The sequence below is a fragment of the Hyperolius riggenbachi genome, chromosome 11 (genome assembly GCF_040937935.1).
Source record: "Hyperolius riggenbachi isolate aHypRig1 chromosome 11, aHypRig1.pri, whole genome shotgun sequence".
Taxonomy (NCBI): Eukaryota; Metazoa; Chordata; class Amphibia; order Anura; family Hyperoliidae; genus Hyperolius; species Hyperolius riggenbachi.
The window spans coordinates 214,028,625-214,045,311 of record NC_090656.1 but is presented as its reverse complement, the minus strand read 5'-3'; the positions used below and the strand labels follow the sequence as shown (position 1 = coordinate 214,045,311).

Genomic DNA, 16,687 nt, shown 5'->3' with positions numbered 1-16,687 from the left:
TCTAGCTCGATTTACGCCGTTATCCTACTTGATATGGCACTCTGGTCCACTTGAGTCTGACGTGCTTTACTGTACCTATATATCTCTGTCCTTACAGTCTTGTCAGCTTTAAAGGTCACCAGACATAACCAAATTTAAAAAGAATGTCCGTGGCGAAATGTATAAAATTCCTTATAATGTACTGTTAAAGAGTAACTGTCGGGCATAAAATCAAGAATCATTTGTTTAATTTTTATCTGGTATTCGAGTAATAAGGATGCTAACCAGGCAATCCAAAAGTTAAAATCACTATTACTTTTCTTGTTGATAAATGATCATTCCCCAGTTTACCTGACTCTTATTTGGTTTGCACAAAGGAAGTTGCAGGGCATGCTGGGTTGTCCTTTTTTGCTTCTCTACTTTCCCCTCAGACTTCACTAATGCAGCCTGATTGTCTAAGGGCCCCGTTTCCACTATTGGGTGGCGCAATCGTTGCGGCAAATTTTCGTGCGAATTCGCATGGATGACGATGTATGCAAATTTAACCATGGCAATGCCGGTGTGCGAATTCGCATGAAAATTCTCATACCAAAACAGCATGTGAATTTCCCTATTAAATACATTAGCGGCGATTCGCATGCATTCCACTCGCAGGCGAATTCTGCGGCTCTTTTGTGCGTTTTTTTCATCGCTGAAAAAAACGCACCTCAACAACGCTACAGTGGAAACAGGCCCATCCACTTGCATTACATGTGCGAATCCACATGTGTTGAACGCATGCGGATTCGCGATAGTGGAAACGAGCCCTAAAGCCTCTTTTCCTCTTGCTTTCTTTTTTTTTTTTTTTTTTTTCTCCCACCTCTGTTCCTCTTGGATTGGCCAATATTTCTCATGCTGAGACAATGCACTTTCTATAGTGGAGGGTGGGCAATGCATACACAATCAGGCACAGGAGAGTAAGGGAGGAAATGACATCAGGAATGGCTTCAAAATAGCCACAGTTTTTGTACTGTATAAAAAATCACTAAAATCAAAGCGTGGACAATGCAGTACATATGTAAGTAGAGCAAGTATTATCTACTTATATATGTGGGGACTTTTTCTGAGATTGTATGGCTGGCAGCTCTTCTTTAAGAGCCGTGAAAGGCTGATGCTTTTAACAAATAATTCTTCTTCATCAATGAATAACCTGCAAATTGCAGAAGAATAAAGGCCTGTACACATGGTAGATGGATGTTACCTGACAAGGATGGGGATCTGATCCCTTGGGTGACATCACTTGGCCCAGGCTGTACAAATGTGTAGTTAGCCTGTACAGCACCCCCTCCCCCCCCCCCCTCAATTGCCAACAAGTAGTTTGTTGGCATCTTAACCAAAGGAAGGGGCGTTCTCTGCAAGAGAGGAATGCCCTCACCAGTGTCAAAAACACCACTTCCCCCCCCCCCCCCCCCACCTATTCACTGCCTCTCCCCTGCCCATTGACAGCTTCTTCCCTGTTCCTTGCTCTCCTCTTTGTGCACTGTAATGATGGCTCAGAGCGGAGCTGCAGCATGGTGACCCCAGGGGTCAGGAAAGTGAAGTACTCGCATGGCTCAGGAACGGCGGTAAGCAGCACTACCTGATCCGGCTTGCAGAGACTGACAGCTGAACCTTACACTCGACAATGTGCAGGGGGGGGGGGGGGGGGGGGGGGTTGTTCTGTCATTTACAGTTGAGGGGACACCGGCCAGGGGACTGTCGGTCATCATGAGATCAAAACTGATCGTGCCCTTGCGACTGAGATTCGGCTAGCAATCTCGATCTATTGAACAGCCATGTCGCGGCACCAATTTCTCTTCTGATTCTATAAAATTATTGGAAATGCTTATCGGTTTCATGCTGCACTGTCACAGCCTCATCACTTTTTTTTTTTTTTTTTAAACACTAATTGCAGTTAAAGTGGACCCAAATTAAAAATACAAGATTTCAGAAATAAAATCTATTTCTAAATTATCATAACTAGCAGCCTTATTTCAGCTGCATGATGACAAATATAAAATATTTAACATTTATTGGAGGAACCCCTCCCTTCCTTTCAAATTGCCGGGACTTTTCCGGCAAACTGGTGGAGTAGATGGTGTCTGGCAATGGAGGAATTGCTAATGGCTGCCCCCAGTATAACCCTAGCTATGAAAAGAGAAGGGTGAAAAGCATGCACTGAAATGATCATAGGTTTGAAGGAGTGTTTATTTATCTTTGTATGTGTCAGAGTGGTGCAACTAAATATTTTTAATTAAAAAAATGTTTGGTTTGGGTCCGCTTTAAAGCCTCATCTACACGCGTAGATGAGGCTGCGATCCGGCGGCTCGATTAGCCGCCGGATCGCCTCTTCCGCATCCCCGCTCGCCGCGCGTGCGCCGCATACGATTCCCCGCTCGTCCCCGCCGGCGCCGCTTATCTTCCGCTCGATTCCCTGCCATTGTCCCCTAGCGGGGAGCGAGCAGGGAATCGGCGGAAAGCAAGATCCGTCCTGTTGGATCTTATCAATCGAGCCGCATCAGCGGCTCTATTGATAAGGAGCATCGCGGCCGCATCTACGTGTGTAGATGCGGCTTAAGGGTGACCAGACATAGCAGAGAGGAGTTTGTCTTGCTCTATTCAGCATGACTGCAAGCAAAAAGTTTTCCTCACTTTAACAGTCCTTATGAATTAATCTAATATAATACATCCATATGTGTTTCCAGCCCTGTTACACTGGAAATACACATACACTTTTTGTTTTTGTTTTTTTGATTGATGGTTCAATAATTTCCAACATGTCCGCTCTTATTTGAATGGAATAGATAAAAGATAAGAGAAAATCGAATCGAAAATTGATCAGACGGAAGATCAACCTCAAAAAAAGCATTGTGTTCCCAGCATGATATTGATAAGGGGATGACTTGTGATTTTTACACAGATAGCATTACTTTGAGGCAAAGCTAGAAAGATAACTAACTTAGAAGTTTACTTTAACTTTAGGCATCCTGCTAAATGGATTTGTCCAACCACATCACGTATGGCGGTTTAAAACCATGTGGACACCATAAGCAGTATTATTATTTTTTTCTTATAAGGCTGTTTTCCTTTTGAAATCCCCTGCTGCAGCCTTTGTACAAGGTGCAAAGATCAGTATCCCGTGACGCATGTAAACACATTTTTTTTCTTGGAAACGGTTACAAAGTATCCAGTGTTCTAAGAAGGTAACTGATTCCGTACCCCAAGCTACAGTACAGTGCTACTATCTGACATGTGCTGCTGACACCTCCCTGGAACTGATCTGCTGTTATTTCATGAATGGTATGTGATTCTGCCCCCGCCGCAGCCTTCTTTTTGGGCTTGGCTGTTGGCGGTTTCAAAGCTGGTGGGTGTGGTTATAATGTAGTTGTTGATGTTCCAGACAGCCTAGTTCATCCAGGAAGTGTGAAACATGAGCTTGCAATTAGCGTACACAAGTCTCTGAGAACTACTGACCTCCCTCGTGATCCTGAATGCAAGGCACAATGGCCATTTAAGAGGTGATATTATAAACCCATACCCCCTTCCTCCCCCCCCCCCCCCCCCCCCCAAAAAAAAAAAATTACAGATAGTCTGGTTGCTTAATTTGTTTTTAAGTGTGCAATATGCAGTTGTGTCCCCCCTGACGTGATTTGGAGTGTATACTTTGTAACTTGTAAAGTGTATACAGTGTAACTTTTTTCTTCTAGTGTACTCAAGACAAAATTAAAATTAAGATACTTACCTAAAGCCTCATACACATGCCCCAGTTGGGCATGTCAACGTACCCTAAGAGGAGGTAAGCCTCTGATCCTGCACAGGTTTCCCGTATCTTCTCCTGCGCCCTTCTGCTGCTGCGAGTGGCAAGAGCTCGTCAGAAATATGATTGCGCCTGAGCTCCTCTACATGCGCGAGTGCAGCGTACTGCTCCTTTGAAAGTACAGCCGCTCCTGTGCAGGAGCAATTCGTGCTTAAAGGGGAACAGCGGCGGTAGAGGGGTGGAGGACATTGAAAGCCTCTGCAGGATCCAGAGGCTTTCCTCTACTTGGCTAAGTATAATTTTATTTTTGTGTTTAGGTTACTTTAAACGTCTTGGGTTTACCTTCATCTCTGCAGGGGCATAGTATGCATAATCAGGATTCTTAGAATTCAGCTTAGGCTGACTACTATGTTTACCATGAACCTACTTCTTGCAGAGTTTTAGGCAGAGAGCCCAATGCCCAGAAGGGTAAAGGGTGCAGTGTCGCACATCCCCTTTGTAATGTCATCACTTGACCCTGACTAGAGATTCTTCTGAAGAATTGAAGGTATTTGGGGCTAGTGTAGCAGAGCTGTAACTTTCTGATGTCAGGATGCCGCGGGCTTTAGATCAGATTGAGCCTAGGATATAGTTAGGGCGTGGGGCTGGTGTCACAAGTGTGTTTTTTTTTTTTGTTTGTTTGTTTGTCTTGTTTTATGCTCTTTGTTCCTTAAACCTCCATTCTGGGCATAGCGGTTTTCCTTGGACTTGCAGTACTCAGAAGCAGAGCTTGTTTTTAGCAGTGCAGAAGCTTTTAGATTGACTGTCAGATAAATCGCTTTTAAAGTTTTTTTGGTTTTTTTAAATACCTGTTCAATTTATTTTCTGACTGATTGTAACATTTCAAAAATTATGACCAATGTACCACACACCTATGTTCAGTTTTTTTCCCCCCAATTATGACAAAAATGAGAAAATTGCTAGGGTGTGTATATTAATTGGCAATTTACCACACACCATACAATCTTTAGAAAGTTTGAAGAAAAATATCTGGCTATCCGGTTCGATAAAAATCAAAGAAAGCGGGAAATCCGATCGGATTTTTCAGTCGAATGGAAAGAAAAGCTTTCAATTTTTTTCCGGGAGATCCGATCATTTGTAGCGAATTGCCGTAAAATCGATCATTTTATTGTATCGTGTGTGGCCACCTTAACCCCCTTGGCGGTATGAAAAATACCGCCAGGGGGCAGCGCAGCAGTTTTTTTTTAATTTGTTTTTTTTTTTTTTTTTAAATCATGTAGCGAGCCTCCGGCGATAGGTGATCAGGAAATCCCGTTCAAAGAACGGGATTTCCTGGAGGGCTTCCCCGCCGCCATGGCGACGGGGCGGGATGACGTCAGCGACGTCGGGACGTCATTGGGAGACCCGATCCACCCCTTGGCGCTGCCTGGCACTGATTGGCCAGGAAGCGCAGGGGTCTGGGGGGGGGGGGCCGCGCGCCGCACCGGATAGCGGCGATCGGGCGCGCGGCGGCGATCGGGGTGCTGGCGCAGCTATCAAAGTGCTAGCTGCGTCCAGCAAAAAAAAAATTATGAAAATCGGCCCAGCAGGGCCTGAGCGGCACCCTCCGGCGGCTTACCCCGTGTCCAGCACGGGGTTACCGCTAAGGAGGTTAAAGGGGCCCATGCATCTAGAGATGTATGGGCAGATTCGACCAAGAGACATATCTCTCTCGAATCTGCATCGCTGTCCCCTCTGATGATGATGGTGCAATGTATATATTGCCTTTCCGCCGCCTCCGCAGGCTCCATGCGTTCTCCACTCGCCATACACATGCGCCACAATGTTGCTTAGTAAGTTGTCTGCGTGTATGACGTTAGCGGATTGCATCTGGAGGCAGTGGAAAAGTAATGTATACATTGCATGGGGGGGGGTTGGGGATACTTCTCATTCGGGGGGACTGCTCCGGGGGTTTCGTCGATTGTTGCGAAATTGCATGCCGTTCCCACAGCACACGCGGTTGAGCAAGTTGGCCCAACATCTTTTGGCCCTGAAATTGATCTGGCATGTACTTGTCCGCACCGATTTTCATCCAATTCGATTATAATAATCGGTCAATTGGCCACCAAGTCGCCTGATGAATGGCTACGATAAGGCAATGAAAGAATTAATATGCATCTGGGGCTTCCTCTGGCTCCCTCGCCATCCTCCTTAGCCGCTTCTTCTATCCTCCGGCCCTCCCGGTAAATCCTACTGCCAGATGCCACCAGGCACATATAAATTATTTCATGTCCTTAGTCTCGGGATTACGTCTAAGGGATGGTTCACACAGGCAGTAATCGCGGGGAGGGGGGGACGACACTGGGAGTTTGTGGCGCAATGAAATCGTAGTTTAAGAGGGATCTACCACAGTTCCATTCAAATAAAATAAAAAAAAAAAACTTTAACGATGTTGACTTAGTTTGTGTAAACATTACAGTAGATTTCGTCTCATCCTGGATTTCAAACGTGGTGCAATGATAAAGAACCAGGAACCGATGCTGAACCCTTTTCTGCTTAGTAGTAGCTTTCTTGTCCCCAGCCGTCCTGCTGAAGCCTGTGTGAACCAGCCCTAAAGGTGCGCACACATGCATAACTGTTGTCCAAAAAGATTTAGCCCTCAGGCCAAGTGGCATACAGACCCCTTGCTCTGTTTTAGTGGAGCAATGCATCGTGTGTGTGTCTGTGACACATGGTGGTATGGCTTCCAATAGAAATGTTAAGCATAAATCCATGCGCTTGGTGGTCACTTGGGGATGCTTGGGGGGCCATTTTTAAAGGACCTATGCGAGGGAAAAAAAGAAAAATACTTACCCGGGGCTTCTGGCAGCCAATGTGCCCCTCTCCGTGGCTCTGGTGTCCCTGGGTCCCCTCTGTTGCAGATGCCGACCTTGCCAGGTTGGCATCTTTTACGCCTGTTCGAGCCTGTGGCCTTGCTGCTCGCAATTGTGCTCACGTGGCCTGAAGCATTTTGGGCAGATTTACTGCTCCTGCGCAGAACGCTCCCGGCCACGTGAGTGCAACCGCGCTCTCACGCAGATACGACAGATGCCATGCTGGCGAGGTCGGCATCTGCAACTGACTCCGGAGCTGCAGCAAGGGACAATATCAGCTGCCAGGGGCTGGAGGAATCCCCGGGTAAGTAGATTTTTATTTGTTTTCTCAGGCCTGTCCTTTATTTTTTTTAAAAAAGGAACTTAAGTGAAAAGAACTAAAATTTTTAAGTTCATTATTTAAAGTACCCATAACAGTCTGATGCTTATAGTTTACATTTTTGCTGTACGGATACTTTTTGACTGCAATAATTAAACAAATATCAAATAAGTATTCAAGGCTTCAGTTGGAATGTCAGTGACAGGGCTGTGGCGTCTGCAAAAATCATCCTCCTTCTCAGTTTATGAAACCTCCGACTCCAGGTACCCAAAATTACTGACTCCTCCACTCGGACTCCGTATGCCTAGAACACACTACAACTTTCTGTAAGATTTACCTGCCAGATAATTTCCAACATGTTGGAAATTGGCTATCTAACCATCTATCTGCCTAACAATTAGGCATTGTTCTACTCAGCAGGAGATAACCAGAAGACAATGCACCAGAGATAATGACCAGTCTCTACCAGTACTTTACAGAAAATAATCTAATTGCAGAAAATCAGAAAAATCTTACAGAAAATTGTATGGTGTGTATTAGGCATTAGTCTATAGGTGCGTACACACACACTACATCCGCCAACGACTGGTCCGTCAGACCCTCCCGCTGGGCGGACTTTCAGGTAACAGCGCGTGTGTACGCACTGTCGGCGGACTGATAAGGCTGTTTCTGAACGATCCACCGGGCGGATCGCTCAAACAGCCTTATCAGTCCGCCGACAGTGCGTACACATGCGCTACTGTCACCTGAAAGTCCGATCAGCGGGAGGGTCTGAAGGACCCGTCGTTGGCGGACTTAGTGCATGTTTACGCACCTTAATGCTGGGCATACACGGCTCGACGCAGGCTTATCAATCGAGCCGCTAATGGCTCGATTGATAATATCCGACGTGTCCGATCACCGCGGGGGTCGATTCCTCGCTCGATACCCGTGGGCGGACAAGAGCGGTGAATCGAGCGGAAGATAAGAAGCACCGGCGGGGACAAGCGGGAATCAATCCAGGCGGACGAGCGGGGACGCGGAGGGAGTCGATCTGGCGGCTAATCGGCCGCCGGATCGACCCGTGTATGCCCAGCATAATACGCATCAGGGCTGTGACGTTGGCACAAGTCATCGGACTCCTCAGTTTATAGAAACCACCATCTCAAACTCCAGGTACCCAAAATTGCTCCGACCCCACAGCCCTGGTCAGTGACTGGACAAACAAATGTGGAATCAGGAGCCAGTCTGCCTAATCCAAGAGCCAGCAGAAATAGGAAATTATTGGCAACAATTGGTGATAAACCTTAAATATTCTGCACCAGCTGTGATTTTTTTTTTTTTTTTTTTTTTTTTTTTTATTTATTTATTTATTTATTTATTTTTTTGAATGGGTCTTGGCTACTGGGCTCCTAGGATTCGTCCAGCATGACCTAGGTGGTACAGGGTAACCTTTTTTTGTGTGCACACTGTATAGAAGCTTAATCACATGAAAAATGCCGCAGGAAGGCGATCGGGAATGTTTTGGTTTACATGAGTTTCACTGTACCTATTGTTTTGCAATCAGAATGCAATATGCGAATAGTGGAAAAGGGTCCTATGCAGAGTATTATTGTAGCGAAGTGCCCTCACTAACCTCTCTAGCAGTGCGCTCCCTCCTCTGTGTTGCCCAGTGCCTGTTGTGACCTGTCGCATGTACACTCTCACTACACCTCTGGTTCATAGGGTCACTACTGGCACCCAGAGATGACAGCAGCACAGAGGGATGAGTGTTTCACTGCGCTAATGCTCTGCATTGTTGGGGAAAGCTGTGTTAGCAGAGTGGACGTGCCCCAGTTCTAGACCCCGCCCCCCCCCCCTTCCCCCCCCCCTTCATGAATACTGCTTTGCCTCCACCACAACCAGAAAAATAACATTTCTGTATGATTAGGACCGGCAGCATGTTGGGCACCTTTACATGAATGCTATGACGGCTGATTGTGTGCACTGTGGAGTCTAGGAGGAGGTGGTGTGGGGCCTTAAGGTGGTCATACACTGGCCCGATTCGCGGCCGTTTCGACAGCAGATTCGTTCCTGGGATCGAATCTGCTGCCAATCGTTCGCGCTAAACGCACCCGCCGATCCGATCTCCTCCCGAAATCGGATCGGTCCGTCGATCGCGCCGTGCGGGAAATTACCCTCGATCGCCCGCGGGTAGGGAGCGCGTCGCTAGCGGCGGCCGATCCGATCAGGCATACATTACCTGACGCTGGCTCCCGTGCATCTTCTCCGCATCTTCTCCGCGCTGCACCCGCTCCATCCCGGCGCTTCCTGTGTCACTGCAGTGACCAGGAAGTTCAAATAGAGGGCGCTCTATTTGAACTTCCTGGTCACGGAGTGACACAGGAAGCACCGGGATGGAGCGGGTGCAGCGCGGAGAAGATGCCCGGGAGCCAGCGTCAGGTAATGTATGCGGGGGGGGGGGGGGGGAGACAGGCGGCAGCGGCGGCTCCACAGATTGTGATCGGTTTCAGGCTGAAATCGATTCACAATTTGTTTGCAGTAAAGGCAGCCATACTATCCCTCTCTGATCAGATTCGATCAGAGAGGGATCTATCTGTTGGTCGAATCTGATGGCAAATCGACCAGAGTATGGCTACCTTTATAGTACAATCTGATTACTAACATTGTACTTGCTTTCACTCTGAATGACCTCTTGTGTGCTGATCAATACTCCTGTGTTCTTATAGGTCACTTGCAGAGAAGTAATGTAAGGAAGCTGGGAGTGGCATGGCCGGACGTTCTCACCCCTATGACAGTAACTCCAGTGATCCAGAAAACTGGGATCGGAAATTGTGTAACAGACCTCGTAAACTGTACAAACACTCAAGGTAGGTACCCCAGTGCTCCTCCTATCCCGCTATGCAGCTATTTCCTCCTCCGGCTGTGCAGTGAGTGGGTGGATGGCGGTGATGAGATTACCAGTTGGTTGCATGACTCTCTCTGGTTAATATTTGACCTTGCTTAAGTGTTTATTTTTCAATGGTCTGCAAACTTCATTGTCTCATGTCATGTCACTAAACCCTTGCATTGCTCTTATCTGATTGACGTAGATTAAAATGTAACTGCATCAATGCAATGAAATGGCACAGCTTTCAATGTGAATGGGCAGACAGCCAATAGCTTATTATCAGTTGTGTCTCCTATTGTGTCTTGGTATTACTGTATTTGCTGACTGAACCATCTGTGTGTACTTAGTGCAAGAAGTGCTATACAAATGTGGCTATTAATTTCTATTGCCCTTGCTTTAAAGAAAACCTGTAACTAAAAAATAGTTCCCCTCATCATCCTGTGTCCCACGGTGGTCTCGCTGTGCCCCTCCGAACAGCGGGGATGTAAAAATATTTACCTTCCTGGCTCCAGCAGGGGCGCGGTTGTGTTTTTCAGCATGGAGGTAGGCGGAAATAGCCGATCGCTGTCGGTCCGCTCTACTGCGCAGGCGCAAGTCTCCTGCACCTGCGTAGTAGAGCGGACCTGACAGAGATCGGCTATTTCCACCTATCTCCATGCTAAGAGCTGCAACAGCGCCCCTGCTGGAGCCAGGAAGGTAACTATAGCAAGCCTTGTCAGGCTTGTTGTGGGAGGATTGCGGGACGCTTCGGGGGAGCCAGCGCTGGACTGCCTGCAGCTACAGGGATGGGGAAACCTCATTGGGACCCTGAGGCTTCCCCCTCCCGAAGTACCCACCCCCAAGGGGACTTTTTTTTTTTTTTTTTTTTGATACAGGGTCTCTTTAAAGTTGACCTGAACTTTTGCACAGGACACAAGGAAAACCAAGAGAAATGCACCCTGTGTGTTTTTAGAGAGAAGAGCCTGTCTAATGCTGGGCATACACCGCGCGAATCGATCCCCGCTCGTCCCCGCCGACACTCCTTATGAGCCGCTCGATTCCCCGCCATTGTCCGCCAGCGGGGATCGAGCAGGGTCACCGGACCTGCTGAGTATTATCGGCTCCCGGCAACAGAAACGTACCGAGTATCCCCAGCATAAAGGTAGCTATACATCTAGTGATGTATGGGCAGAGTTGACCAAGAGAAAAATCTCTCTAATCCAGTCTGATGAGGGAGATCTGTCGGCTGCCCATACACCACAGGCCGATTCTTGATCAATTTCATGCAATAGCAGCATAGGGGGCGATATTATGGCTGGGAACGCGGAGAATCACTCGCGTTCCCATGCCTGTCGGCCGGTGACGGCGAAGCCGGAAGTCGCCGCCGGCGGGTCCAGGAGCATCAGAGCGCGGCTGCGAGGGCACCGATCGGCTGCAGGGGGCTGAGGAAAGACCCAGGTGAGTTAAACTCATTTTTCCCCCTTCACGTAAGTATCCCTTTAAGGCTGTGTTCCCACTGGAGCGCATAAAAGACTTTTTTTTTTTTTTTTTTTTTAATTGTCTGTTCTCCACTCAACCGCTACTATTTTATAGGAGTCGTTCACACTTGTCACGCTACAATGGATCCGTGGGATCTGTTGCAATAAGCAGACCGCACTTCTGTGAAGTCCGCAATAATCCCGGGCAGGTGGATGCGTTCCCCCATATAGCCTATAGGGGTAAAACATCTGCCCCAGGCTCCAGCTGTACCACAGCGGACTATTGGAGTGGATAATACACTGTCCACTCCCACTGTCCGCAAGTGATCCAGCTGTAGGTGGGAACAGAGCCCAACCCCCCCCCCCCATCTTCAATTAATAACAAGTGTAATTTGATCCCTCAGCCGTGTCAGCACAGGAATTCAGCAATCCTTGGCAGACACAGCTAATATGTAAATACAGGATGTTAACAATATGCCTGCTTCCATGAAATCAGGAAGTAGATGTGGTGCAGGAGTATTGCAGGATTTGTATCAGCTGTAACAAAAGGTTTTGTTTAAAGGTTATTATGCTGTTAATCTTTCAGAGCAGAGACGGAGTTCTGAGTTCAGGGCCACTTTAACTTGTCTGTAAAGCGTTTTTATCTCGTCATTGACTGCAGTGATTATTTCAGTTGTATAGCAAGAGACCACACATCTCTGGGTATGCTTTTAGTTGTCCTTTTTCTCCACATGTGTATATTAGTCAGACTAGTGCTAGGTACACACCATTAAATTCCCCGGCAGATCGACTCATCTAAATTTAGAAATGTCCGATCAGCTTCCAGTCAATAACTGGATCAATTTTGTGTGATACTGACTGGAAAAACAATCACACTATTGATCTGGAGCTGAACAGACATGTCGGAAAAGGTCATTTTGACCTGTCGATCTGCTGGAAAATTGAATGGTGTGTACCTAGCGTAATTCCTTATCACTTCTGCCAGGTAGTTCTTGTGTACTGTGTATGTTCAGCTACAGAGCACATACAGTAGTGTCTGTAATACAACTTGGTACTTGACAGGTATGCACGTATAAACCGTAATTGCCTTGATAAGGAGTATTTTTCCCTATGGAAACAGAATTAAGTTTTGTATACCTGTTATATTGGCTGAGAATCTAGTATCTAGAGCAGGGGTGCCCACACTTTTTCGGCTCGCGAGCTACTTTAAAATTCGCCGAGGCCAGGAGATCTACCGGTGTTTCAAATGCACCTTCCCCCCCCCCCCCCCTGGAAATGTAGTTAGGTATAGGTCCCTTCAGTATAGGCTAGCCGGGTATAGGTCCCTTCAGTATAGGCTAGCCGGGTATAGGTCCCTTCAGTATAGTTTAGCCGGGTATAGGTCCCTTCAGTATAGGTTAGCTGGGTACAGGTCCCTTCAGTATAGGTTAGCTGGGTACAGGTCCCTTCAGTATAGGTTAGCTGGGTATAGGTCCCTTCAGTATAGGTTAGCCGGGTATAGGTCCCTTCGGTATAGGTTACCTGGATATAGGGCCGGTTGCGTCCAGGTCTTCAGGCCTGGCTCCGGTGGGCAGCGTGAGTGGAGTCGGAACTCGGACGTTTTCCGCCTCTCCACCCGATTGGCTGTGCGCCTCTCCTCCCCTGATTGGCTGTGCGCCTCTCCTCCCCTGATTGGCTGTGCGCCTCTCCTCCCCTGATTGGCTGTGCGCCTCTCCTCCCCTGATTGGCTGTGCGCCTCTCCTCCCCTGATTGGCTGTGCGCCTCTCCTCCCCTGATTGGCTGTGCGCCTCTCCTCCCCTCCCCTGATTGGCCAGGCTCTCTCCTCCAGCGGCCAGCAGCAGAAACTGCGATATACAGCTGCTGGCTGCTAAATTCAATGGGACGCGGCCAAGAGGCCGCGATCTACCGGTAGATCGCGATCGACCTATTGGGCACCCCTGATCTAGAGTGTATAGCTGAACTGTTGCGTCCAGGTCTTCAGGCCTGGCTCCGGTAGGCAGCGTGAGTGGAGTCGGAACTCGGACGTTTTCCGCCTCTCCACCCGATTGGCTGCGCGCCTCTCCTCTCCTGATTGGCTGCGCGCCTCTCCTCCCCTGATTGGCTGCGCGCCTCTCCTCCCCTGATTGGCTGTGCGCCTCTCCTCCCCTGATTGGCTGTGCGCCTCTCCTCCCCTGATTGGCTGTGCGCCTCTCCTCCCCTGATTGGCTGTGCGCCTCTCCTCCCCTGATTGGCTGTGCGCCTCTCCTCCCCTCCCCTGATTGGCCAGGCTCTCTCCTCCAGCGGCCAGCAGCAGAAACTGCGATATACAGCTGCTGGCTGCTAAATTCAATGGGACGCGGCCAAGAGGCCGCGATCTACCGGTAGATCGCGATCGACCTATTGGGCACCCCTGATCTAGAGTGTATAGCTGAACTGAGAAATCTCAGTGATTGATTACACAGAGACACCCGAGGTGAAAATAAACAAATGAAATAATTGTATCTAAAATTACTTTTTAAGATATTCCACAGTCTTATTTTATATTTAAATATACTTTTAAAGTTTTTTTACTGTTTTATTTTTTTTCTCAATGACACATTCATTGAAGTATGCCTGAGCTAAAATCTTTGAACTATTGACCTTTTTATCTCTTTCCTGCTCTCTAAAGCCATTTTTTGCTAGGAAAGTGTGTTATAGTTGTAATTTCTTATCAGTGAGGGTCACACTGTAGTCTGGTTCAGTCCTGACCCAGACAGGAACTGCCACTAATGCTGGGAATACACCATACTTTTTTTTTTTTTTTTTTTTTTCATCAGCTAGATGGTTTGATAGATAATTTCCGACATGTTCGATCTTATTTTCGATCGTTTTTCTGATCGATTTCTCATAGACGTGAATGGAAATAGATAAGAAAAGATAACAGAATCGAATTGGATGGAAAATCGACCGAATAAACACATCATGTGTACCCAGCATTACATACCTGATGTTTAACTCTTTCAGACAGAGAAAGATAAAAAAGGAACACAGCATGTGTGCTAGGCACTGTACATACACATGTCTATCATCATATCACCTCAGGTATCCTTTAAGGTCTATCTAAATCTATCTAAATTTGTGTTTGTGTCTTTTTTTTGTTGTTGTTGGGTTTTGTGTTGGGGGCGATTTCCATGCAGAGATGAGCACCAAATCAGATTGGTCGCTCTGTGCCTGCAGATACACTACCAGACTGCGTTGTGGTGTTTTGGGTGTGCCGTGTACTGTACTTAGTTGTGAGTAAGCATATTTTGAGTCATCTGTTATGTCTGGAAAAACATAGCTGATTGCTCATCACTGAAATATGTCGTCATTCTGAATGTTAAATTACAAAATGCCTGGTGTATCCCCGATATCCATATTTCAATAGATTCTTTCTTTTCAAGGGAAATGTGAAATCTGAGCAGTAAGGAGAGTTCTGTTTCTAAATGATTGCTGGGCAACTGGCATTTTTGTAAAATGGGCCATCCATCATGCATTCTATATTTACTGTCTCATTTCCAGTTACCTTTAAAGTGGAATTGCACTTTAACCAAAAAGCCCTCGCCAGAGGAGCTGTACACAGTTCAAATATTTGAACAACCTGCGTAAAAGTAGCCCTCAAGCATAAAAAACATTCACCACATTCCTTAATGCAGAAAACGGTTAACCACCCTGGCGTTCTATTAAGATCGCCAGGGCAGCTGCATGAGGGTTTTTTTTAAATAAAAAAAAAAATATTTCATGCAGCCAACTGAAAGTTGGCTGCATGAAAGCCCACTAGATGGCGCTCCGGAGGCGTTCTTCTGATCGCCTCCGGCGCCCAGAATAAACAAGGAAGGCCGCAATGAGCGGCCTTCCTTGTTTTGCTTAGATCGTCGCCATAGCGACGAGCGGAGTGACGTCATGGACGTCAGCCGACGTCCTGACGTCTGCCGCCTCCGATCCAGCCCTTAGCGCTGGCCGGAACTATTTGTTCCGGCTGCGCAGGGCTCAGGCGGCTGGGGGGACCCTCTTTCGCCGCTGCTCGCGGCGGATCGCCGCAGAGCGGCGGCGATCGGGCAGCACACGCGGCTGGCAAAGTGCCGGCTGCGTGTGCTGCTCTTTATTTCATGTAAATCGGCCCAGCAGGGCCTGAGCGGCACCCTCTGGCGGTAATGGACGAGCTGAGCTCGTCCATACCGCTAAGGTGGTTAATCTGTCAAATGTCAGTTCACTAAGGCAGGGAACACACTTGACTGTTTTTGTGCATGTTTTTTGCACAGAAAAACTGAGAACTCATGTTAATCAATGGGCTAGTCCACACTTAATGTTGTTCGCGTGCAGAAAAAAAAACTGACATTCTGCATCCTGATTCTGCACATTTTGTCAGTTTTCTCTATCAACTACATCAGCTGCTGTGAAAAAACTTGCGTGTTTTCCTGCATAGAGACACACTTGGTGTGCAGAAAAAGTATGCAGGAAAACGCACGCAGAAAACTGAGAGACAAGTGTGTTCCCTGCCTAAGGCTGTTACCTCATGGAAAATTTAAAAAGACCAACTAGTGAGGTAAATTAACCAACGTGTACGGTAAATAACTCAAATGTCAATTCACAAAGAATAGAGCGCGCTGTAAAATAGCGAGATGTTTTGTATTTTACCTCCAGCCTCGGAGCTGTCAGTAACTGTCAGCCATTCGGTAAAATGGAAAGACAAGAGACAACCAATAGGAGGAGCCACCCTAACTATTCACCCCATTGGTGGCGATGCACTGTCAGGCAGGACTCCAGAAAGTAAACCGAAGATGAGATGCAGGAGCAGGGCACATTCGGAGAGGCTTCCCCTGTAGTCCTTTTAAACCTGCACACAGAAAATCAGAGGGACAAGAGATTATGCAGATCTAAAGGGATGCCGGGGATGCCTTTTACGTTTGTAGCATCGTACAAGAACTTGCAAATGAATGGCTCATGACCACTTGTAGGAGAAGAATCCGCACGACTGGCCCGATATCACGTGCCTTTACAACAGCCGCGCACCCATTGAGCATGTCTGCCTCAGATTTAACAGCATGTCTAATGGATACATGCAATTTATTTCACCCGAAATTGGTCACTTCATTTATTGGGTGGCAGAGATTTTCATCCGATTTGATTAGTTCTCAAACCAGATGGTCGGCCGCCAAGTCGCCTGATCTATGCCCATCTTTAATTCTTCCTTCTGCCACAGTTTACTGTCCCTCCTGCAGAAAACATCACCTAGACCAGTGTTTCTCAACATTTTATTGGTATGTACCCCTTTTAAAACCCTGTACTCACCAAGTACCCCCTAGCATAGTACACATTATCACAAATACCCCTTGACAAATATATATTTAATGGTAGTACATGATACTTTGTTCTAAACAGTTTTCAAGCATTTACTATTGCTTTTAATTGGCTAAAATACTAATTAGGTGTTGTTTA

At 47.2% G+C, this 16,687-nt stretch overlaps 1 protein-coding gene across 3 annotated transcripts in view; it reads left to right on the top strand.

Annotated features, from left to right (window-relative positions):
* The window catches only part of BTBD10 (BTB domain containing 10), an 81,463-nt gene that overhangs the window by 15,518 nt on the left and 49,258 nt on the right, over positions 1 to 16,687 (top strand). For 2 of the 3 annotated variants that reach the window (XM_068259979.1, XM_068259980.1), the window contains exon 2: positions 9,634 to 9,774. In XM_068259979.1, the coding sequence (XP_068116080.1) occupies positions 9,674 to 9,774 (101 nt within the window). In that variant the 5' untranslated portion in view covers positions 9,634 to 9,673. Of the gene's footprint in view, positions 1 to 3,278; positions 3,298 to 9,633; positions 9,775 to 16,687 lie in introns of those variants that run through there. The other variant, XM_068259981.1, reaches the window with a different exon arrangement.